Here is a 26,506-nt window from a genome sequence, read left to right on the forward strand (position 1 = left end):
TGGCTGAAATTTCACGGCGTGACCACAGCATCCTTCACCATAATGTGTATGTTTGATTAGTTGTGCATTTGATTGTCTACGCTCCAGGAAGCTTCATGCTGTAGTTTAAGGAGAATTAAGTGACTTTTAGAATGGAACACACACAACAGCTGTGATCAAACATTTCTGACTCTCAGGATTCCCACTGAGGGAAAAGCAGCTTTTTCATTGGCTGAGATTCAGCTTGTTTGCAAACAGGATGAACATCTGGACTGACCTCCACGACGGCCTCCTCAGCATCTGTCTCCTCCACAATGGGCTCCTCCACGACTAGCTCCTCCTCGGCCTGAAACACAAACACGTCAGCGGTAAACTTACGCACCCGTGGACGCTAGCAGGAAAACGTTTTACAGAAGAAAGTTGGACAATTAGCTCACTTGCGTGCACTAAAAATAAAATACAGACACGTGCCACAATATACATATGTGTGTGTGCGTATATATATATATATATATATATATATATATACACACACACACACACACATAAATATATTTTGTAATATATTTTATTTGTACTGATCAAGAACAATTTGTAATATTTAGCACCTCATCTGATGAAGATTGGAGTTTGATTTTTTTTTTTTTTTGTTTCCTGACAGTCAACAAAAGTGTCATAGCAGGAACTGGGGGGGGGGGGGGGGGGGGGGGGGGGTGGTGAACCAAAGCTGACACATGCCCCTGGGTCCACAGGCCCAACTTATGTCCAAGGGTCCATGGTCACACAATGAGTCCATCATGTCCATGGGTCCACATGTTCACCATTGAACTATGGGCCCCAACATGGCCCACATGTCCATGGGTCCACAACACACCATAGCCTACATGTCCACCATAGGTCCATGGTCCCACCACAGACAAACATGTGGGTTCACAGCCCCACCCTGGGCACAAGGGTCCATCATGGGTCCACTGGCCCAACACGGTTTATGTGTCCATGTGCCCACGTGTCTGCATGGGCCCAAGGGTCCATCACGTCCCACATGTCCATGTGTCCACCATGGGTCCACCTCATCTCTGAAACCCTGGTGCTTCCTCCATTATTCACAAAAACACAAGTGTTAACTCCCACATGAGAACTTGCTGTCTTACACACAGAGGAAGAAGACACGTTCCACATGGGGTAACTTACAGGAGCAGCCAGTGCGTGGCCAACCAGACACAGAATGAAGAAGATCCACACCCTCATCTTCAGCATCTGCAGAGACAAAACAGCATCACATCACCAGGTCAAAGTCACGCAAACAAATATTCATCTTGACTAACATTTTATCTGAGAAACTTTTGTTTTTAACATCCTGTCTTTGTTCCCTTTTTCAGGGCACTCAGAGTTGAATTCATGCAGAGGCAAGGAAAAACTACACGAACTGTTGGAGCTATTGTACATCTCAGATTTGAAATTACAACAAATAAAAAAAAAAAAAACAGGAAATAATGGGCTGCATAAGTAATAGCAGCCTTTAGTGTCACACAAATAAATCATCACTTTTACAGCCAGTTTTCTTCAGACAAGTCAGGCAATGAGTATGTGAAGTTTTCCCAGTCACTGAATATGTATCGGACTTAATTTTCGTTAGTTATTAAACAACACGAACAGTATGGTACTGTAGGTAAATCTGTCTGCAGAAGGCAGTTCTCAAAATCCATGAACGATGGAGGCTGCTAGTGAAGGAAGCAACAAGACACCCAGACAAGTCTGACCATGTTATTGTCAGGGCTGGTGGTGGTTTGACACAAGAAACAGGAGGAGACCAATGCAGACCCAAAGGCATGGTTGGCTTTGATTGATAAAAAGCTTTATCTGAAGACCAGGCATAAGGTTCAGTACACAGGTAGTCAAACTTACTGGAAAAGGTATCAGACATGGTACAGGCTGGGTCAAGGTCCAGAAATGAGCAAGGTTCATATAAACGGCGTCAAGGAGTAATACAGGCAAAACAAAGGCAGAGTCAAAAAAACAGGCTGAGTACAGGGCAATGGCAAGGCAGAGGTCGGAGTTCACAAGCAAGGTCAAAAACACCTCCCATGACAGTCTGCCACCTGCCGTCTCCTGCCCTGCTTTTAATGCAACACTTTATCTTGCTCACTTAGAGGGTCGCACACAGCAAGGGAAATTAATTATAACAACTTTGGTGGGCTTGTTAGGTAGGGTGAGTGTGTCATGTGGGGTTGGCCCCGAATGGCTGTGGATGTCTGGGGCTCTGGGGCAGGGGTCTGCCTTGCTGGTTCTGCCATGGTCCTCGGGCCCTGCTGTGGGGCCCAAGATCCCACGGCCCGTTTGGGGGTGGGTGGTGGCGGTGGGGCGCGGGGGATCTGCTGGGGAGTGACAGCTGCTGGGGAGTTGGGGGCCGTGGTCTCCGTGGGATGGTGCCCCGCTCTCAGCTCGAGGCAGTCTCCTGGGCTTTGGTGTTTGGGGTGGGGCCTGGGGTGGGGGGGTGGGTTGGGGGCTGGGGGGGGGAGTTTGGAGGGGTCCTGCTGGCTGCTGCGCTGGGGGGGCTTGTGTGTCATGGGTGCCTCGTGCTTCCTGGCCCCGGGGGTTTGGGCTCGCTTCTTGTCTGGGGGCAGGGCCCCACTCTCGTATGGCTCAGTGGTCCCTGTCCGTGTTTTTTGATTCGGTTGCGGTGGCTCCTTTGCCCCCGTCCTTGCCACCACTAGCTCCCGCCTTCGGGGGCTGGGGGCCCTGGTGTGGTGGTTATGGGGTCCCCCTATTGGTGGGCTCTGCCGGCCCCTGTGTGCTTCCCTTGGGTATGGGGCTGCTCCCCGTGCCTCTGTCGGGGGGGATGGTGTTGGGGTGCATTCCGGCGCAGCCGGGCCGTTCTCCTGTTGGTTCGTCGTCTGCCCCGGTGGCTCTGGGGGCTGCCCTTCCTGGCCCCTGTGCCCTTCCGCTGCCCTTTTGTACTGGTTTCTCCTGGGGCCCCGCGTCCTGGGCCAATTGCCATGGTTGCTCGCGGCCGGCCATGTGGCTTTGATGCGCCAGAGTGGTCCATGTCATATGGTAAGGTTCTGTACTTTAGTCTTGGCCCAACACACCAGCCACAGTAGTGATCGGATATTTGGCTGTGATCTGGGTCTTTGTGTGTGGATGGTTGTGTGTTTGTGGCCTTCACCACATTCGGTTTTGGGTGCTGTCAAGGGGATTAACACTCTGGTGTCCTAGATTAGGGTATGGATGCTCACTAATTAGACAAGACTGTTGCTGTCACTGTTTGTTCATGTGTGGTTGTTTGTCCTGGTAGGTTGTATGGTTGAGCCCTGTTTCCTCGGTGTCTCACTTTACAGTTATTGCCTTCACCACTTGTCGTTCGTTCTTGTCTGTCTTCATGCTATTTTGGTGGTCAGCCCTTCCTGATAGAAGTTGTCAGTTAGCTTTGAGTAGGATGTTGAAGGCTGATTGGGAAGGGCGGATGGGGGTCACTCAGTCACCACACACACACACACACACACACACACACACACACACACACACACACACACACACACACACACACACACACACACACACACACACCACGTTCACTCATGCACACTACATATCTTCTGTCTTGCAAGAATAAATTGCATATATGTATATTAATGTTCATAAGTGGTTCTGCCAGTGTGGCCCTTACCATTACTATATATGCAGACAGGGGAAAAAAAAACACTGAAGCACAAACAGGACAAGAACAAAAGGAGAGAAAGTGAACAGAGTCAACAATCGGGCAGTGAGCTGTGGAACAGTGAGGGCTTTAATAGGAGCAAACTAATCAGGGTGATGTGAAGCAGGTGTGTGGAAGGTTCTGGAAAGAGGTGTGGTTTAGTGAATCAAGGGAAGAGGGAAGAAAGGCAAGAGAGTGCAGAGGGCAAAACAAAGCGGTGCAAAGCAAGATAAGTAGATGACAGAAAACTAGCTGAAAAACGTGAAGTGTTCTAGACAATAATGCGTGAGCAAAACAAAAAGGGGCAGAACTAAGAAATACTGTGACAAGTCTAAAGAGGGAAAAAACAAGGACCTTAATATTAAACCAAACTAGGAAGAAACAGATACTGGGTTAGACAAAAGAGAATACAATAACTGACGAAGGCAAAACAAACTATTGGTTACACCGCAAATAAACAAAACCCAGTGAAAACAGAATACAGTGGTCCCTCGCTATAACGCGGCTCACCTTTCACGGCCTCGCAGTTTCGCAGATTTTTTTAGTGCAATTTTGCATGCTTCGTCTTCTTTTTTTTAACAGCACATTGTGTTCTGCGTCCCTATCAGGCGGGCCAGTCGCAGCACCGCGATTGCTCTCACTGCCTCCGATGCGCTTACTGAGTCTGCGGGCTCGGTAAGCGCCGCAGCGGGCCACTCACACCGCGCCACTGTCTGCTGTGCAGAGTTGTGGCCAAAATCTGGCAACAGGTCCATAGACTACACTCGCTGTTTTGATGCAGAGCGCTCCAGCAGCCCGCAAGGATAGAATTCTTGCGAAAAAATCCACAGCGCTGCATGGTCTCGGTAACCGCAGCCGCAGAGCTCCGTGGCCACTGAGAGAGGTTTGTATCTTATTAATGACTTGGATTCCTTGCGGGTCCCGCATCCGTCCCACAATGGTAACACCGGAGGCAGTGAGCAAAGAAAGAGCACGCGCATTGTGAAGAAATGCAACAACTACCCATAACTGTATTCTTCACTCGGAAAAGGACACCTGCACCGTGGTGTCACTCAGTGGAAAAAGACGCTACAGCGGAGTGGCACCAGGACGAAGAGGCACGATCAGAGGGACTCTGAAATACTGGTCAGTCACTATTAATAATTTCTTATGTGTCCAACCTCGTAGGTTGATCGTTAAAATTAATATTTTTATTTATCGTAATAATAATAATATTATTTATAGGAAAATGTTCTATTTTTATTTCTCAAACAAATGTTTGGGCCTGAAAACAGGTTTAATCTTTGGTTTCATTCTATAATACTGGACTTATTTTTCTACTAAGGTTTGAACTTTGAGAGTGTTTACACGGGAGTCAGAAGTGAGAAAATGTTAATGCCTGTTTGAGAAAAGTGTATAAAGTGTGTAGTGAGGGGTTTTACAGCCTTAAAACGTCTATAATAATTGTAAAAAATAACACAGACTACTTCGCGGATTTCTTCAATTGCGGGATATTTTCAGAACGTAACTCCCACAATAAATGAGGGACCACTGTAATACAATAAATAAAACAAGATAACTGATAAACAGAAAATACCATGAATAACAAATGGAACATAATTTGAAGAGCAACACCAAAGATAAATAATAACAAAAACCCGTGACTAAACATTATACAACAAATGTGAAAAATAGAACTAAACTAAGAATAAAGTAACTTAAAAGACCCAGAGTGAACAAATACAAACAACACAATAAATGATAAGCAAAGGATGAACCAGTGATGAAAGTGTAATACAAGGAAAAGCAATAAATAGCTGAATGACTGCAAACTAAATGATGAGGTGCTGAATGAAACCAGTGACTAAATAGTAAACAAAGCAAAACAACAAACTAGCATGACTAGCATGATAAAGTATGAACATATGCAAAGCAAGACCAGAGAATCAGAGGAGATTTAGCAAAGAATAAGACCTAAATCATGAACTGGTCCGAGCATGACAGTTATCAGCTTCTGTGGCTGTGATTGCAGAAATTGGGGATGGTGCAAGTTTTGCGTTTTTCATCACAGCATGGAGTGGAGTAGACAAAGATTCATGTTTCTTAGTGATGGGGTTTGAGTTTCTTTGGCAATGAAATTTTGTGTTTCTTTGGCGATGGGGGTTTGAGTTTCTTTGACAATAAAAGTCTGTGTTTTTTTGGCAATGGGGCTTTGAGTTTCTTTGGCGAGAAAGTCTGTGTTTCTTTGCCGATTAAAGTTTGTGATTCTTTGGCAATAAAAGTCTGTGTTTGTTTGGCGATGGGAGTTTGAGTTTCTTTGGAGATAAAAGTCTGTGTTTCTTTGGCGATGAGGGTTTTTCTTTGGTGATGGGGGTTTGTGTTTCTTTGGCGATGGGGGTTTGAGTTTCTTTGGTGATAAAAGTCTGTGTTTCTTTGGCGATGGGTTTGTGTTTCTTTGGCGATGGGGTTTGAGTTTCTTTGGCAATAAAAGTCTGTGTTTCTTTGGCGATGGGAGTTGAGTTTCTTTGGCACTAAAAGTCTGTTTCTTTGGCAATAGGGGGGTTTGAGTTTCTTTCATGATAAAAGTCTGTGTTTCTTTGGCAATGGGAGTTTGAGTTTCTTTGGCGCTAAAAGTATGTTTCTTTGGCGATGGGGGTTTGAGTTTCTTTGGCAATGAAAGTCTGTGTTTCTTTGGTGATGAAAGTCTGTTTCTTTTGCGATGGAGGTTTGAGTTTCTTTGGCAATGAAAGTCTGTGTTTCTTTGACAATAAAAGTCTGTTTCTTTGGCGATGGGGGTTTGAGTTTGTTTCGCGATAAAAGTCTGTGTTTCTTTGGCGATGGGAGTTTGTGTTTCTTTGGCGCTAAAAGGCTGTTGCTTTGGTGATGGGGGTTTGAGTTTCTTTGGCGATGAAAGTCTGTGTTTCTTTGGTGATGAAAGTCTGTGTTTCTTTGGCAATGGGGTTTGAGTTTCTTTGGTGATGAAAGTCTGTGTTTCTTTGGCGATGGGGGTTTGAGTTTCTTTGGTGATGAAAGTCTGTGTTTCTTTGGCGATGGGGGTTTGAGTTTCTTTGACAGTGGGGGGGGGGGGGGGGGGCTTGAGTTTCTTTGGCGATGAAAGCCTGTGTTTCTTTGGTGATGAGGAGGGTTGGGTTTTTTGGTGATAAAAATCTATTTCTTTGGCGATGGGGGGGTTTGAGTTTTTTTGGCCATGAAAGTTTGTGTTTCTTTGGCGATGGGGGTTTGAGTTTCTTTGGCGTTGAAAGTTTGTGTTTCTTTGGTGATGGGGGTTTGTGTTTTTTTGGAGAAGGGGGTTCTTCAGCGATGGTGGTTCACCATTCTATGGCGAAGGAGGTTCTTTGGCAACACAGGTTCTTTAGTGACAGAGGTTTCCGCAATGGTGCTTCTTCTTTAGCTTCTATGGTGGCAGCAGTTCTTCTGTGATGATGGTTTAGCTCTATTTCACAAAATTGAGGGTTCCCAAACTTGTTATCCTGCAATAGATGGTATATCAAGGGGAAACCACTGATTCCTCTTGTACTCACAAAAATATAAACGCAACACTTTTGGTTTTGCTCCCATTTTGTATGAGATGAACTCAAAGATCTAAAACTTTTTCCACATACACAATATCACCATTTCCCTCAAATATTGTTCACAAACCAGTCTAAATCTGTGATAGTGAGCACTTCTCCTTTGCTGAGATAATCCATCCCACCTCACAGATGTGCCATATCAAGATGCTGATTAGACACCATGATTAGTGCACAGGTGTGCCTTAAACTGCCCACAATAAAAGGCCACTCTGAAAGGTGCAGTTTTGTTTTATTGGGGGGGATACCGGTCAGTATCTGGTGTGACCACCATTTGCCTCATGCAGTGCAACACATCTCCTTCGCATAGAGTTGATCAGGTTGTCAATTGTGGCCTGTGGAATGTTGGTCCACTCCTCTTCAATGGCTGTGCGAAGTTGCTGGATAATGGCAGGAAACTGGTACCCGCTGTCGTATACGCCGGTCCAGAGCATCCCAAACATGCTCAATGGGTGACATGTCCGGTGAGTATGCCGGCCATGCAAGAACTGGGACATTTCAGCTTCCAGAATTGTGTATAGATCCTTGCAACACGGGCCGTGCATTATCCTGCTGCAACATGAGTTGATGTTCTTGGATGTATGGCACAACAATGGGCCTCAGGATCTCGTCACAGTATCTCTGTGCATTCAAATGCCATTCAATAAATGCACCCGTGTTTCTTCGTCCCTAACAGACACCTGCCATACCATAACCCCACCGTCACCATGGGCCACTTGATCCACAACATGACATCAGAAAACCCGCTCACCCACACGACCGCACACACGCTGTCTGCCATCTGCCATCTGCCCTGAACAGTGTGAACCGGGTATTCATCGTGAAGAGACACCTCTCCAACGTGCCAACGTCAGCGAATGTGAGCATTTGCCCACTCAAGTCGGTTACGACGACGAACTGGGTCAGGTCGAGACCATGATGAGGACGACGAGCATGCAGATGACAGTTTGTGCAAAAATTCTTGGTTATGCAAAAACCAATTGTTTCAGCAGCTGTCTGAGTGGCTGGTCTCAGACGATTTGGAGGTGACATGCGGATGTGGAGGTCCTGGGTTGGTGTGGTTACACGTGGTCTGCGGTTGTGAGGCTGGTTGGATGTACTGCCAAATTCTCTGAAACGCCTTGACGGCTTATGGTAGAGAAATGAACATTCAATACACGAGCAACAGCTCGTGAATTCCTGCTGTCAGCATGCCAATTGCACGCTACCTCAAATCTTGCGACATCTGTGGCATTGTGCTGTGTGATAAAACTGCACCTTTCAGAGTGGCCTTTTTTGTGGGCAGTCTAAGGCACACCTGTGCACTAATCATGGTGTCTAATCAGCATCTTGATATGGCACACCTGTGAGGTGGGATGGATTATCTCAGCAAAGGAGAAGTGCTCACTATCACAGATTTCGACTGGTTTGTGAACAATATTTGAGGGAAATGGTGATATTGTGTATGTGGAAAAAGTTTTAGATCTTTGAGTTCATCTCATACAAAATGGGAGCAAAACCAAAAGTGTTGCGTTTATATTTTTGTTGAGTGTATTTACTTCAGTCTTCTGGTTGTGCGATGAAATGCAAAAGCAGAAGATGTTTGTCCCTATTGGGCTACCGTACCAGCATGGCCATACTGTGTCGATACGATGGCTTCATTTGAATGGACATATGGTGGTGAATGCTATATTCCATTTCTGGTCATGAACACAGAAAGATTGCGCACACACAGACAAAGCAGGTTGTGGGTTATAATCCCTCTATCATCCAAATCATTGGAAACACATTCCACTTTGTATCTGGTGAAAAAATAAGTTAGTTTTTAATGAAACGCTCTGCTCGGCTTTATGTTGTGAGAAGAATCTTCTGTCTGAGTGCCTGTTGTTGATTTGATATGAAAGCCGACTTCATCGCCGTCTCTCTTCCTGTGTCGCGTCTCGTTTGGAAGCCTAAATAAGGGCTTTTTTGTTTGCTGATGGCAGTGCTTAGTCTCTGCTTCTCCACCTTCGTGTCGAGAGCCATTTCATCCCAAAGCAGCCTTTATCCTCCTCAGATCTAAGAGCTCAAGACATTCATGAGGCTTTTTGTGTGCCGTCTGCCAACTGCACAGATGAAAGTTATTTTATCAAACCCATTTCCTTTATGCTGTTTGTATTTAGTGAAAATGAAGAGGAATTTACTTCAGACGTGAGACTGAGTTTGTGTTGCTGCGAGGAATAAATTCCTCATACCGAGCAACAACGGCGAGGTAAACAGTACAATTTGTACAACATAATGCTGGCGGCACTCAGCAGACCGATAATAATATTTACGAGCCGGGTGAGAATACTCGGAATTCCTGCAGCGCAGATAAAACCTTAGAAGGCTTAAAGCAACAGAAATAACTGTAAAAGTAACTCAGGTGGGTTTACAGGTGGACACGTGTGCCATGTCTTCTTAAAAAAATAATAATAAAAAAAATCCCCTCTAGGGAAAGTGAGCTTGACATTTTCAGGGGCGGATAATTTATGCTCGGCCGGTTTCCGTGTGTTGTGAAAAATGCAGCAGGCCTCTTGACACAAAGCGTCTGAATAGTGCAACATGTTTGAACAGATGCAGGGAAAAGTTTAAAGTCTGCAGGCACTCATCCAAACGCAAGGCTCATCGTCCAGATTAACACGTTTGTTTGACGTGCCCCTGAGCAACACTGCAAAAAAATGCTCACTGGTTGAAAGCCTTTTTTTTCCCTTTCTTTCAGTCAATGTTAAAATATTGAAAAATTACTAAAAAAGCTTTCTTTTTTGAAAATAAATTTAAACACCACAGAAAACTCTCAATAGCATGAGTTTTGTCTATGGTCGGCCTGAGGGGGAACTCTGCCTGGGTTCAAAACTCTGGTAGAGTTGGGGTAAAGGTAGGGTTAAGGATAGGGGTGGGTGTTGATCTAGCCCGGGCACAGTTCATACCCGGGGCTGACTTCTCCTGAATCCGTGACACCATGAAAAAAAAAAAAACAGTTATTTTTGTTTTTCGTGTTCCACTGATTTGCAAAGTGGAGAAGCAGTTTATGCTCTTGTTTCCAGAGCAGGTTCCTGGTTCAAGACCATCCATGCCCATTTTCTACGTAACGTGGATGTTGCATCAGGAAGGGCATCTGATATAAAATCATGTACTAAATTAACATGCAGCTCCTTATTGGATCTTCTGTGATGCCCCAGAGTGGAAAATGGGGAAGCTGAAGGAACTTACTTACTCTATATAAAAAAAACATTCTGTTTTATGTTGCATATGTTTGATTAGTTACACATGAATTATGTTACTTTCCAACAAGAAACTGTTATCTGCATCATACGCTCCCCTACACTAAAAAAAAGACTCACTGGATGAATTCTATTCCATTTTGGACGTGGTTTCTATCCTGTAAATTCATAGGTGACCCCAACAAACACACTTTTACAAACAGGCGTTCAGATGGTTGTTGTAGCAGTTGAAATGAATGTTGACAAGTTCTGTTATTATAGAGGTGGTTCCCAGTTGATACAACTCCAATGCCTAAAGGCAGATTGCCCCCCACGAGGTTTTTAATGTCATGGCACCTGGTGGTATTCTTCAGTGCTGGAAAAATTTTGACTAAATTTCTAACAAACATGCATGAATGCCAGTTGGTGTCACATTAAAGCTAAGCCCACACACAGCATGAAGTCAAGCTAGCCTCCCTAATAGTAGTCCCAATCATCGAGACTTCTTTGTCACTACATCTGGTGGGACGTTTTGGAACCAAACAGCTGTACTGACTGCGAGGAAGCCGTGGATGTCTAAATCCAAACATCAAGCAGTGATTGGATGAGAGCTTGTATGTCATCATTAGGACTTTCTTCTCCAAGTTTGCCAGAAAGTCATAATGAAAAAAAATTGGCATTAGAAAAGCAAGGAAGTTTCATAAAATGCCATACATACTGAGACTGAAAAAATAGGGATGCTTCCAGTTATTGTCAAAGAAGAGAGACGACCACCTGCAAACTGGATCACAGCTTAGGAACCACCTTTAAATGACCCATGGTGCCATGAGCAAATGCAGTCGATACAAGTCATCAAGGTGGACGTATATGTAAGAAGGTGAAGTCCAGACTAAAAGATATTCCCACTGGCTTGGTTACTGGAGAATTCCCCTTTGGTGACCTGGTAGAGTCTTGGTCAGGTGTTCAAACCCCACCTTGCTCACAAAGACATATTATTCAGTCACGTATAATGATGTGAAGGTATTTGCATTATGGGAAACAAATGTTGACTGCAGTTTGTGATGGTCCTGACATCTTGGACTGAAGGGATTTAATTCTGTGGTCATGGAACTACAACAACCGCATCAGACTATATTTTAGTTCGCCATTAAAAGTTTGCTCTGATTGTAATTGTTACCATAGAATTGCCCTGAAGTGGCCCAGGCAGGCTTGGATATGGAAAAAATACAAGAAACCCTGAGAGCAGTGTGTGTGTACGGGTGACATTTCCGAATAGCCTACACAAGGTCTCTGTGCCTACAAATAAAAAAAAGCAAGAACCTCTGACACACACGTAGCGTGTCTGAGTGAGAGACTGGGTACCAAAAAGCAAAGACACAAAATACAAACGGGTTTCATCTCCAGCAGAGTATCGGCTCCGTGTTTGATTTGGACAGGACACGGTGTTCCCCTTTAGCATATTTCCCATTTAGTGAGATAGTGATTCCACTCTGAGGACGGAGCAGGTTGGATGGACTGACGTAACAACTAAACAAATTATTTAATTTGGAAACCCGCACTCATAATCAAACAGGGCATGGGCTAAAAGGGAAACTTCAGGCTCATAAAGGCGCCTTTTTACACTCAGATGTATTTAAGTTGGGAGGTTAGTTCGGTAAGCAAGCGGCCGTGGGGTGTAAACTCCATGTGGAGGAAAACAACCTGCATCTGCCACCATTAGCTGACAGATATTTCACTTATTTTTTGTCTAATTTCTGTCAGACATTTCAGCTTCTGTTGACAATTCCACTGAGTTGAAGAGATTGAGATTAATTCTTCCTGTTTGGTGAATATCAGGCAGCAAAAACAAGCTGTAAGACAGAAGGTACAGAACAGTCTGCTGGAACGTAACAACGACATGCAAAAGCCTGTTCAAAAGGCAAGAATCTGGGAACCAACAGTCACTCTCTCTGTCGACCTTCAGCTTTTTCTTTTTTTGACAAAAAGGCTTCATAATTACTGAACGGCCCACAATGCTGCCTGTATTCTGCACAGGAAGTGCATAAAGACTAACGGTGGTTCAGTTCTTCTTGGTTAAATCTGACATTTCTGTGATTTCATTCTATGAAAGAGCTTCTAGAAACATAAACTACACCAGATGTTGAGCAGCTGTTGAGGTCACCAGCAACTGGGAAAGACCAATTACGCACCCGCTTATCACCTGCTTTGATGTAGATGGTTACTTTCAGGAGGACAATCTGATGGTATACCTGGGTAGTTGGTAATTAGAACCCAAATTAAGGCAACACAACCAAGAACTTCAATATCAGCATGTGTCCTGTGGGGACAGTGAAAACCTGGAGGGTTTATACAAAGAAACTCAGTCAGGTGGTGATGTCAGCATGCAGCACTGTGACAACTGATACTGATACTGATACTGAACTGTTGTTACTGGATTTTCTAAATACAAAAAATCGGGTGAGCAGCAATTTCATGTGCTACTTTTCAACATTGTTAGAACATCTTCAAAACTTGCATCATTTGGCAGTCGGACGTCACTGAACCCAACAGACTGACATTCATTGTTGAGTGTGAAAGATTGCCAGTTATATTGGTTAATACTACCCAGGCTGGCAAAACATTTGATATGGCATTTTGGTCACCTATATGTAGGGACCAAACAAAAAATTTAAAAAAAAAATGTGCTAGCCATTCCAGGGTGGTAGCTAGCCACGTAGGGGTCAGTAAAGGATTAATAAATTGAATAGTTTTGACCATGGGCAAACAAAGTCAACATCCACTGGATTCTAGGACATATGACATGTGTTACCCCATAATGTGGTAACTATGTTTGACAAATGGTCCAAACCCTTCCTTTTTGGAATACTATTAACCAATAATTTTCAGCACTTTTTTACCAAAATTGGAATAACTTTGTTTTGACCCCTATGCAAATGGAAATTAGCCTAGGTCACACTTTTTGCTGTTTTTACCCATAACCCTATAACGTTCAGTCACAGATAGGCCAAACTACATAACTATTTTTGGAATCTTTATGAGCAGATGATAATGTGGTATACTTTTCAATAAGATTGTAGCGTTTTTAAAATTTGGCCCCAGTATAATCCTTCACTGACCCCTAACTGGTGACAGTAGGCAACCCTGGAGTATCTATCATACGTAAATTGTCACAGGGGACAAAATATACCTAAGTTTAACTCAGTTTTCCCCCCATCCGGTACTCAGTGTTGTCTTATCTCTAAATCTTGTAATGAGACACCACACAAATCCAGTTGCTTTCTGAAGGGAATAGCAGGGAAATCCCTTTATATTTGTGGTACAAAGGGTTTATTTAGAAAGAGGAGGCGCTTAGACTCCTATTGACTTCTTACCTTTCAGCTCAAAGCAGTAATGAAAAGAAAAGTCAGGAGCTGTGTAACCTGAGTTACTCAGGTTCATTGTGTGCTCGACATCATCCCACTGCACAGACCCCAACTGTATTGCTCCTCTGCTGTCTGCTCAAAGATGCTTTGCTGAGTTTGATCATCTGTGTTGTTTTGTTTTTTTTATGAAGGCTACAGTAAAGTTTTGCAGAGATCTCAGTCACAGTCATGTTGGTGTCGTCTATTTATTGTCCACCTGTGTGATCACATCACTGCACCAGGTGGAGTTTTCCCTCCAGGCCTATGTTGGACTTTATCTGCACAGTTTCTTCCAGAGATGGACACGATATCCACAACAATGAAAACTGGATCACAACAACAAGGAAAATTATGGACATGTAGACTAGCATCTTCAAGTAATATAACACAAATCTGTTTTTCTCCAATCCCCAATGGGATCTGCCATGTTTTCAGAAGGACCATGTATCAGAAGGTCCGAGATTAGGTTTTGGGTTAGAGTTGGTGTTTGTTTATGGTATTTTAGACGAACCGTGAGATTTTCTAGCCAAATGATATTCTATCTACTGCACCTTCTAACTAACAGGCTAAGAACTAGTGAGATGTCCCGTCCAAACCCTGAGGAACGTCCAACTGGTGCATATGTAGCGGCTTTAATCTGCATTGCGTTGTTATTTGACTCCTCCCATTCACTCACATCGGGACGCAAACTCACTCCTTCTTTCCTGTTCAGATTACAGCTTTTTCTGGATTTTGGTATGCAGGCCCACCATTTCCCATAATACTTAGCTCCACTGCTGTCATCAACGTCTCTTTTTACGAAGGATTGGACGGTTCTACTCAAACTTTAACCAGCCAGAGACACTCAGCTTCTACCTCCTTCATACTAATGCACACACACTTTGTCCTCCTGTCCGACCAACTACACAGAAAAAGACAACTTGGCACTTTTATAAGTCAAAGAAACAGACACCTGTTGTTCCTGGACACATGAACTTCAGTGTGAATGGTGAGGAAGGGATTAGAACCGATTAAGTGAAGAAGAGCCCATTTCATACTGAAACACTTTGGAAGAAGATGATCTAAACCTGAGATTCAGACGTCATGGTGCTCCCAGAGCTTCCAAAGACACCAAACTATGTAAACTATAACGACTTCATGAAAGATCCTCATAGTACAGAGTGTTGGAGCTGCATAATTACACAAGTGTCATATAGTGAATTATAGCGGCAGCCAAAGGTTGATGCATCCACATAGATTTAAGTGATACACAAAGAGACAAAGTTAAATTGATTCATATTCCCAACAGGACGCCTCCACCACTCCGTGCTGCAAAATGTAATGATCACCATGCAATCACAGAGAGCAGTAAATGTTTTCTGCCTCAGTAAGCAAGTCAATAATTTACTAATGCAGTTTACATAACACCTAAATAGATCCTTGCCATTTGATTGGTGGATTGTATGTCACATGGCATTGATTTTTGTCCCATTTTAAACAAAAAAATAATCCGTCTATTGTATGGTTCTTCTTGCATTTTGGTTCCAGACACTGGAGCAGGGGTAGGGTTGGGGGTGGGTCAGGCAGGCATCCGGTTAACTGCACTTGTTTCCATTGCGGAAAGTTTGTGGTTGGAGACCACCTTGTCAAATCATTGAGCCGACCACAAGTGAGAAGCCAAAGGGACTTTACTTACATTTCGCTTCACTGACTCCACTACCATTTTTGTAAACATATGTCTGATACAAGGAAGCTATCAAGAGCACATAGACTTTTTCTTGATTATGTTGCTTGCTTGCCTCTACTGGTGGTTGGCTCTCACTGCGGTATTGTATCACTTCCTGTTCCGGAGCACAGCGGTGTTTTTCTGTATCTGTTAGCTGTTTAATCTGCGCAGTTAGATTGATCTAGTTATCTAGATTACGATTTGTTTCCCAGTGTAATCTTTACGTGCCTTAACTAAAGCACTCCTTCTGCTGAATCACCTCTAAATTATTCACTTTGCGTGTTCTTAGGAATCCGCTAGGTTAGCGTAGCTACTAGCTCTTAGCCGATTTAGCATGGCGGCTTCTCCTGTCTCTCCCACACTTTTCTGCTCTGGGTGTGAAATGTTTAGTTATTCCTCGGCCTCCTTTAGCAGTAATGGTACTTGTAATAAGTGTAGCTTATTCGTAGCTTTGGAGGCCAGGCTGGGCGAATTGGAGACTCGGCTCTGCACCGTGGAAAATTCTACAGCTAGCCAGGCCCCTGTAGTCGGTGCGGACCAAGGTAGCTTAGCCACCGTTAGTTCCCGCCTGGCAGATCCCAAGCAGGCTGACTGGGTGACTGTGAGGAGGAAGCGTAGTTCTAAACAGAAGCCCCGTGTACACCGCCAACCCGTTCACATTTCTAACCGTTTTCCCCACTCGACGACACACCCGCCGAGGATCAAACTCTGGTTATTGGCGACTCTATTTTGAGAAATGTGAAGTTAGCGACACCAGCAACCATAGTCAATTGTCTTCCGGGGGCCAGAGCAGGCGACATTGAAGGAAATTTGAAACTGCTGGCTAAGGCTAAGCGTAAATTTGGTAAGATTGTAATTCACGTCGGCAGTAATGACACCCGGTTACGCCAATCGGAGGTCACTAAAATTAACATTAAATCGGTGTGTAACTTTGCAAAAACAATGTCGGACTCTGTAGTTTTCTCTGGGCCCCTCCCCAATCGGACCGGGAGTGACATGTTTAGCCGCCTGTTCTCCTTGAATTGCTGGCTGTCTGAGTGGTGTCCAAAAAATGAGGTGGGCTTCATAGATAATTGGCAAAGCTTCTGGGGAAAACCTGGTCTTGTTAGGAGAGACGGCATCCATCCCACTTTGGATGGAGCAGCTCTCATTTCTAGAAATCTGGCCAATTTTCTTAAATCCTCCAAACCGTGACTATCCAGGGTTGGGACCAGGAAGCAGAGTTGTAGTCTTACACACCTCTCTGCAGCTTCTCTCCCCCTGCCATCCCCTCATTACCCCATCCCCGTAGAGACGGTGCCTGCTCCCAGACCACCAACAACCAGCAAAAATCTATTTAAGCATAAAAATTCAAAAAGAAAAAATAATATAGCACCTTCAACTGCACCACAGACTAAAACAGTTAAATGTGGTCTATTAACATTAGGTCTCTCTCTTCTAAGTCCCTGTTGGTATTCTGCCTAACAGAAACCTGGTTACAGCAGGATGAATATGTTAGTTTAAATGAGTCAACACCCCCGAGTCACACTAACTGTCAGAATGCTCGTAGCACGGGCCGAGGAGGAGGATAGCAGCAATCTTCCATTCCAGCTTATTAATTAATCAAAAACCCAGACAGAGCTTTAATTCATTTGAAAGCTTGTCTCTTAGTCTTGTCCATCCAAATTGGAAGTCCCAAAAACCAGTTTTATTTGTTATTATCTATCGTCCACCTGGTCGGTTACTGTGAGTTTCTCTGTGAATTTTCAGACCTTTTGTCTGACTTAGTGCTTAGCTCAGATAAGATAATATAGTGGGCGATTTTAACATCCACACAGATGCTGAGAATGACAGCCTCAACACTGCATTTAATCTATTATTAGACTCTATTGGCTTTGCTCAAAAAGTAATGAGTCCACCCACCACTTTAATCATATCTTAGATCTTGTTCTGACTTATGGTATGGAAATAGAAGACTTAACAGTATTCCCTGAAAACTCCCTTCTGTCTGATCATTTCTTAATCACATTTACATTTACTCTGATGGACTACCCAGCAGTGGGGAATAAGTTTCATTACACTAGAAGTCTTTCAGAAAGCGCTGGTAACTAGGTTTAAGGATATGATTCCTTCTTTATGTTCTCTAATGCCATATACCAACACAGTGCAGAGTAGCTACCTAAACTCTGTAAGGGAGATAGAGTATCTCGTCAATAGTTTTACTCCTCATTGAAGACAACTTTGGATGCTGTAGCTCCTCTGAAAAAGAGAGCTTTAAATCAGAAGTGCCTGACTCCGTGGTATAACTCACAAACCGGCAGCTTAAAGCAGATAACCCGTAAGTTGGAGAGGAAATGGCGTCTCACTAATTTAGAAGATCTTCACTTAGCCTGGAAAAAGAGTCTGTTGCTCTATAAAAAAGCCCTCCGTAAAGCTAGGACATCTTTCTACTCATCACTAATTGAAGAAAATAAGAACAACCCCAGGTTTCTTTTCAGCACTGTAGCCAGGCTGACAAAGAGTCAGAGCTCTATTGAGCTGAGTATTCCATTAACTTTAACTAGTAATGACTTCATGACTTCTTTGCTAACAAAATTTTAACTATTAGAGAAAAAATTACTCATAACCATCCCAAAGACCGTATCGTTATCTTTGGCTGCTTTCAGTGATGCCGGTATTTGGTTAGACTCTTTCTCTCCGATTGTTCTGTCTGAGTTATTTTCATTAGTTACCTTCATCCAAACCATCAACATGTTTATTAGACCCCATTCCTACCAGGCTGCTCAAGGAAGCCCTACCATTATTTAATGCTTCGATCTTAAATATGATCAATCTATCTTTGTTAGTTGGCTATGTACCACAGGCTTTTAAGGTGGCAGTAATTAAACCATTACTTAAAAAGCCATCACTTGACCCAGCTATCTTAGCTAATTATAGGCCAATCTCCAACCTTCCTTTTCTCTCAAAAATTCTTGAAAGGGTAGTTGTAAAACAGCTAACTGATCATCTGCAGAGGAATGGTCTATTTGAAGAGTTTCAGTCAGGTTTTAGAATTCATCATAGTACAGAAACAGCATTAGTGAAGGTTACAAATGATCTTCTTATGGCCTCGGACAGTGGACTCGTCTCTGTGCTTGTTCTGTTGGACCTCAGTGCTGCTTTTGATACTGTTGACCATAAAATTTTATTACAGAGATTAGAGCATGCCATAGGTATTAAAGGCACTGCGCTGCGGTGGTTTGAATCATATTTGTCTAATAGATTACAATTGTTCATGTAAATGGGGAATCTTCTTCACAGACTAAAGTTAATTATGGAGTTCCACAAGGTTCTGTGCTAGGACCAATTTTATTCACTTTATACATGCTTTCCCTTAGGCAGTATTATTAGACGGTATTGCTTAAATTTTCATTGTTACGCAGATGATACCCAGCTTTATCTATCCATGAAGCCAGAGGACACACACAATTAGCTAAACTGCAGGATTGTCTTACAGACATAAAGACATGGATGACCTCTAATTTCCTGCTTTTAAACTCAGATAAAACTGAAGTTATTGTACTTGGCCCCACAAATCTTAGAAACATGGTGTCTAACCAGATCCTTACTCTGGATGGCATTACCCTGACCTCTAGTAATACTGTGAGAAATCTTGGAGTCATTTTTGATCAGGATATGTCATTCAAAGCGCATATTAAACAAATATGTAGGACTGCTTTTTGCATTTACGCAATATCTCTAAAATCAGAAAGGTCTTGTCTCAGAGTGATGCTGAAAAACTAATTCATGCATTTATTTCCTCTAGGCTGGACTATTGTAATTCATTATTATCAGATTGTCCTAAAAGTTCCCTAAAAAGCCTTCAGTTAATTCAAATGCTGCAGCTAGAGTACTGACGGGACTAGAAGGAGAGAGCATATCTCACCCATATTGGCCTCTCTTCATTTGCTTCCTGTTAATTCTAGAATAGAATTTAAAATTCTTCTTCTTACTTATAAGGTTTGAATAATCAGGTCCCATCTTATCTTAGGGACCTCGTAGTACCATATCACCCCAATAGAGCGCTTCGCTCTCAGACTGCAGGCTTACTTGTAGTTCCTAGGGTTTGTAAGAGTAGAATGGGAGGCAGAGCCTTCAGCTTTCAGGCTCCTCTCCTGTGGAACCAGCTCCCAATTCAGATCAGGGAGACAGACACCCTCTCTACTTTTAAGATTAGGCTTAAAACTTTCCTTTTTGCTAAAGCTTATAGTTAGGGCTGGATCAGGTGACCCTGAACCATCCCTTAGTTATGCTGCTGTAGACGTAGACTGCTGGGGGTTCCCATGATGCACTGTTTCTTTCTCTTTTGCTCTGTATGCACCACTCTGCATTTAATCATTAGTGATCGATCTCTGCTCCCCTCCACAGCATGTCTTTTTCCTGGTTCTCTCCCTCAGCCTTCCAACCAGTCCCAGCAGAAGACTGCCCCTCCCTGAGCCTGGTTCTGCTGGAGGTTCTTCTTCCTGTTAAAAGGGAGTTTTTCCTTCCCACTGTAGCCAAGTGCTTGCTCACAGGGGGTCATCTTGACCGTTGGGGGTTTTACATATTATTGTATGCCTTGCCTTACAATATAAAGCGCCTTGGGGCAACTGTTTTGTTGTGATTTGGCGCTATATAAAAAATTGATTGATTGATTGATTATGTGGTTACAGCATAGATGTAAATAGATGTCATATAAAATTATGGTTTTCTATTTGTGCAATGGGAAGAACACAATCATGAGTTAAAAGAGCCAATGTTCCATTGAACAAGGTGAATAAACATTATTTGTATACTATTCAATGGGGCTCCAATCTACACTTTGCCTCTTTTCAACTATTGCATCATTGCAGTGAGCATCATTTCAGCCAGTCTTATGTTGCGCTTTATTTATTTTGTTTATTAAAATGGCCATTGGCCAAGCAGATGGCCACCTCACTGAGTCTGGCCTGCTTGAGGTTTCTTCCTATAATCAAAAACGCCTGAAGGAGTTTTTAGTTACTCCATCATCAGTGTGGGTGCTGATGGAGAGTGTAATGTCTAGACTTTACTTGTGTATGGGGCCTGAGGTGACTTATGAGGAAATCTGTTAGAATAACTTACATATGCATATTATAAACCAAAAATCTGTGAAGTCTTGCATGATAAAATGAACCAACTGAGCATCTTTAACATATTTCCCTGCATATTTTCTATGAACCAGAAGGATTAAACTGCCCACCAGGTGGAAGATCAATGCTTATTCTTCTATAGTCCAGTCATTTTATGGTTTGACCCAGAACAAATTGCAACAGAAATGATTTTGGTGGCATTTGAACCATGAAACTGTTTTATAAAACATACTAAAGTCTAGAAAGATAAAAATCGGGAACAGTCCCAAAATCCAAGATGGCCACCCGAAAACATGCAAAAATTTGTTTTTTTCCCAAATAACTCACAAAATATCAATATTTAAGCACATAAATGTATTGATGTTAATATAAACTTGGGTATTGTGGACATTTTGACACCAAAATTAAGTCTCTATCTGTAACGGTTCTTGAGATACAGTCTATTTGTAGTTTTACATACACTCAAGGACTGCAATTTGGTTTGTGTCCTATTACGTTAAAAATATTGCAGTTAAGGCCCAGAAATGTATTGACGTTGAATATAAACTTGTGTATTGTGGACATTTTAGCACCAAAAGAATGGCTGTAGCTCTTACAGTTTTTGAGATAAAGCACATAAGCCATCTACACTTGGCTAAAAATGGTGAAATTGTTATGTTGAAACCAAGTAACTGTTCTGAAATAGTCATTTAAAGAATGTAATAATAATAATATTCTTAGTGCTTGTCAGCTGCACTAACTTTTTTAATGACACAGATGTAATCACACACTAATTTTACAGTAAAACCAATGAAGCATGATAATAATAAAAGTTCAGGTGAAATCAGTATTGCGTACATCACTTGAAATTTTACTTGTTCAAATTTCAGTCTCATCATCCTGTTATCATTGAGTTGGCCTGCATTTGTACACCCTGTACCTCTGCAGTTGCCACACGCTGCTGAGCAATCTACGTTCAGTTTGCGACATGTACATCGCAGTGTACTACAGTCAGTACTGCAGTTACATCTCACAGCATGCAGAAGAGAATCTGGTGCTGCTTGCAAGTCAGTCATAATTGGGACAACCTGACTATCAGAAACTTTCCATCCCCATTCTTGCAATGGCATGTTGTCACCTTCATCTTCACCTTTCCATTCCTGAAGTTGCAAGTAAACTCTCAGACTATGAAGCTTGGCAGCTGCCGAAGTGGGTGGCAAACACTGTGGCTGCACATGAGTTGTCTTTGTTGCAACCTTATCACAAAAGCGCCTGTATCTGAGAGAACTGAGGCTTTCTCCAGGTTGTCCACACAGCAGTGGTGTCACCAGTGTGCCCTGGTTGTGCATTGACATCCACTCTATTATACATAATATATGAGTAACTTCTCTATTCATATTCCAGTGAAATATTGACTCAAAAAGATTATTATTACCTTCTTTAGATGAACCTTTTCAGAAATGGTACTTAGTTTTCAACATAACAATGCTCAATTTCATCAGTTTTTGTCGAGTGTACATGTATTTTTATAGCATATCTCAAAAACTGTAATAGCTACAGCTATTTTTTTGGTGCCAAAATGTCCACAATGCACAAGTTTATATTCAACTTCAATACATTTCTGGGCCTTAACTGCAATATTTTTAACGTAATAGGACACAAACCAAATTGCCATCCTTGAGTGTATGTAAACTACATATAGGCTGTATCTCAATAACCATTACAGATAGAGACCTAATTTTGGTGTCAAAATGTCCACAATACCCAAGTTTATATTTAACATCAATACATTTATGTGCTTAAATGTTGATATTGTTTGAGTTATTTTGGAAAAACTAAATTTTTGCATGTTTTTGGACGGCCATCTTGGATTTTGGGTGTGTTCCCGATTTTTTATCTTTCTAGACTTTTAGTATGTTTTATAAAACAGTTTCAGGGTTCAAATGCCACCAAAATCATTTCTGTTGCAATTTGTTCCAGGTTGACCCCCTTTTTTTCATAAAATGACTGGACTACTACTTTGCCAAGCTTTCCTGCCTATGTGGTACCACTGCCCCCCGTGGCTTAATGCAGGTATTGCAGCCCATGTCCATGTTGCATGAAAGAATTCAGGATGCATGTTTAAAAGAAGCATGTTAATGCAGTAAATATGCATCATAATTGACTAAATTAAAGGTATCTGTGCCGTCTAATGAAGAGGAATCTCACCAGAACAAATCTTACGTTCTAAACGTTCCACAGCAGAGCTGCTTTGTGGACATCGCTCGTTACTTTGGTAAAATTAATAGTTTTCCATGATTACATTTTTTTTTGTGTATGTGTCTCCATCTGTGGGTGGAAATGATTGACAGTCGAAGACTCCAAACTATCTCACACAGCTGGTAACCGATCGTCATGGAAACCCACATTCCTTGGGAGTAATGAGAGAGGGGGAGGTCGAGAGGGATGAAGGGAGAGATTTGTCAGAGAAACGCTCCCATTGCTTTGTGGAGGTTTGCAGGAATCCCATAAGTCCTTCTGTTTCTTTTTCTTTTTTTAATGTAATCTTTGTTTCTCTGCAGCCGTATGTTGACAGGACGACTCAGAAACTGCTGAGGGGTGTCGGAGTGACCTGACCCACTGAGGAGATACAAGATCAGGCCGATTGATCGAAAACAAATTCAAAGATAGGACTCATTCTGAAATACATTCCATTATATTCTGGAGCAGATCCAGGTAAAGGGGTGGAGCTAAAACATTCACTCCCCCAACCACATTCAATGACATTTAATTAATGAACTTTTTTTTTTTTTTTTTGCAAAATTTGTTGAAAATATTGGGCCTGGTCTGGAGTAGATATCATTACACAATGAGGGAGCCTTGGGGCCTATACTGGCCTTACTACTTCATCGTCGTCTCCTTCTGTGTAAAAAGGGCAGAGCCACGACGTTTCTCAGTTGTGCACAACTAAATTTTATTTATTTTTATTTTTATTTTTGCCTGCTCACGTTTTGCTCAGGGTGGTGTACTTGTTTGGCACATTTTTTTATGCTGGATCCCCTACCTTGTGGATCTCCAAAGTCCAGATGTATGCATGCCCCCCCCCCCCCCCCAACCAAAAAAAGTAAAATGAAAAGAAAGTAAGAAAGTTTGATAATCTAACGTTCTTAGTCATTGCCTCCAACTGAAAAAGGCTTTACATATGCCACTGTGTTCAACAATATAAAATCATTTTTCCACTGTATCATCTGTCCACAGAAGTAGCATAAACATATATGATATGTGTGATACTATTATAGATTAAAGTCTTCTTGGAGATTCCTGGACAATCTGTCAAACATTCATTGGTGGTGATGAAAGATATGGCTTCCAATAAAAATTAATATTTGACTTGAATGACTGGAATCCTCTCAGCAGATTGTCCAATCAAGATGAATCAGGTCCCCTCCCCCAACCAAAAAATTCTGGATCCACCCCTGTGCTAACTGCTTGCACCACCGTGCTGCCCAGAGTAGTGCAATACTGTATATTATTGTTTTAATTAGGGAGGGGTGTTATTTCAACAAATTTGGAAATCTATAAATGTTTGCATGGAATATGGAAATATACACGGAATAAACCATAGCAGGATAAATCTTGGGTCATTTGGTTCCAAAAACCCATATGGATGGAGCCAGTGAAGATATCAGGTTCAAAAATCGCCAAATATATCAACAAAAATGTCATATCTTGAGAACCCCTGCACCTAGAGACTTGAAATTTGGCTCCAAATGTTGCTTGACCCCAAGTTTATATTCAACTTCTATAGTAACAATAAGCCTATCTGGTGTTTTTTAAGAGTAATTGACAAAAAACCTAATTTCAGTACATTACGATCAATTGTAACAAACAAAATCTATGTAGTTTTTATTTCAGGAACATCAGTTGAGTATAATCATCACATGTAAAGAATAACATGGCCACAGTGAACTAATTATAAGCAATAGAGTAGTTTTCTACGTCAACAGCACATATACGACACACGCGTTACTTGAAATTTTCAAACGTTCCGTCCATATGGGTTTTTGGAACCAAATGACCCAAAATTATACTGTTATGGTTTATTCCATGTATATTTCCATATTCCATGCAAAATTTTTTGATTTCAAAATTTTTTGGAATGACACCCCTCCCTATTTTAATGGACTAGTTTCACAAGATTTTTTTGAAGGTTTTGCTTAACGCGGATAAACAAAATTTTTTGGGGGGGGGGGGTGCGGGGGGTCAAGAAATGGTACACATTTTGTGAAATATCGCAATAATCTGTGTTATATAAAGGTTTGCCATGATGAAAACGCTGGCGTGGCATTAACTGCCGTTCTTGTGAAATGGAGCATGTTGGCATTTGTATAAAAGCTCATGAAAATGACATTTTTGGAATCTGCCATGAATATGTGCCCTGAGTGCTCTGTGAGTTTTCCATCACTCTCTTTTTTCAGGTTATTCTTCAGGCACAAACTCACAAAAATGTAATTATGTACAAACCAAACATTTCTTAATGCAACACAAACCGTACCAGTGATTTAATGATGCTGAAAGCCTTAATTTAAAGAAGTAAAAGTAATAAGCATATGAACTTGTGTTCACAGCCCTTCTCTTTCTTAACCTCTGGTCCTTTCCTCCTCCTCGTCCTCCTGGCACCAATGTGGCACAAAACATCCACATTAACACGGAAAATCCTGCAGAACAGCTCATGAAGCTGCAGCCGGTGATTTTCCTTAAAGCTGTTTTATGACTAAGTTGTTGGTTGAAGTTTGTCTGTAGCTTCAATCATTTCAAAGTGGTTTTAAAAAGTCTTTCAAAGGAAAATCGATACTGCTCAAGAAACCATCAACACCAGTCAGAGGACTTCTTCAGCTCGTTGTGCATTGGAGGTTCTTCTCAGAGTTCTGTATCAGATATTAGAGAATGTTTGGGAGTTTTTGCAGCTATTGTTTTACTTTTCATTCTATAAAAGCAGATTTGAGTGTAAATTCTTTGATCCTTAGCGTCAGAACACCAGATGATTCTTGGTTACTCGGAGCGATGACGCCGTTCGGTCGTCTTACCTTGAACTCTGCAGTGGAAGTGAAGGAGAAGTCAGCTGTGTGCAGGACCCGATTCGATCTGACAGTCTCGACACGAGCACTGGGATGTCCCAGTTACCCCCACTTACCCCACTCAGCCTCTCTGTTACCCCACCCACCCTTTATGTCCAGTGGGTGGAACCTAGTGTTAAATCTCTGCTCCAACCCACATCAGTCTGCACAAGGAGCTTTTTAAAAGCATTTTTTTTTCTCCGCTGGATATTTAATCTGTGGAGCTGAATAAATACTTGGAGAAGGAAGAAAATAAAGTGGAAAAACAATAAAAAATGTTTAAAAGTGGGGGTGGAGTCAAAAACGTTTATCTTCTGTTGGTGGAGGTTAAAAAAGGTCAGTAACAAAAAAAAGAAAGTGCCAACATTCTGCCTGTCTGTCAGAGCATCTGTCTGTCTGCCTTCCTATCTGTTAGTCTGTCTTCCTGTCTGTTCAACCCCGTCTCACGGCAAGTCGTGATTCAGCAGCACGAAATATACATTAACTCTGGGGCTGATGACGTTGTATATGACGGCTAAGACCAAGCTTTACTAAATTATAAATAACTTTTTAATGATATGAGATAGAAAATTACTTTTTTTGTTTTTTTTTTTTTTTGTTTTTTTGCTGAAAATTTAACTCTGCAGACTTTCGAGCCAGCCATCGGCCATCTTTGTACTCCTCATAGAAGCTGTGTGATGACGTGCAATGTGAGTCGGAATTGGTTCACTGTCACATGGTTTTCCAAAATCCAATCGTAGGGCAGATTTAACTTTCGTGAAAAGCCAAAGAT

General features: G+C 42.2%; 1 protein-coding gene across 1 annotated transcript in view; it reads right to left on the reverse strand.

Annotated features, from left to right (window-relative positions):
* sparc (secreted protein, acidic, cysteine-rich (osteonectin)) overlaps positions 1-25,834 on the reverse strand; it is a 40,914-nt gene extending 15,080 nt beyond the window's left edge. Inside the window, exons 1-3 of the mRNA XM_034182311.1 lie at positions 25,705-25,834; positions 1,171-1,236; positions 245-325 (exon numbers count right to left, since the gene is read on the reverse strand). Coding sequence (XP_034038202.1) covers positions 245-325; positions 1,171-1,236 — 147 coding nt within the window. The 5' untranslated portion in view covers positions 25,705-25,834. The remainder of the gene's footprint in view (positions 1-244; positions 326-1,170; positions 1,237-25,704) is intronic.
* Positions 25,835-26,506: the final 672 nt, after the last annotated feature.

Source organism: Thalassophryne amazonica, chromosome 11 (assembly GCF_902500255.1).
Source record: "Thalassophryne amazonica chromosome 11, fThaAma1.1, whole genome shotgun sequence".
NCBI classification, from domain to species: Eukaryota; Metazoa; Chordata; class Actinopteri; order Batrachoidiformes; family Batrachoididae; genus Thalassophryne; species Thalassophryne amazonica.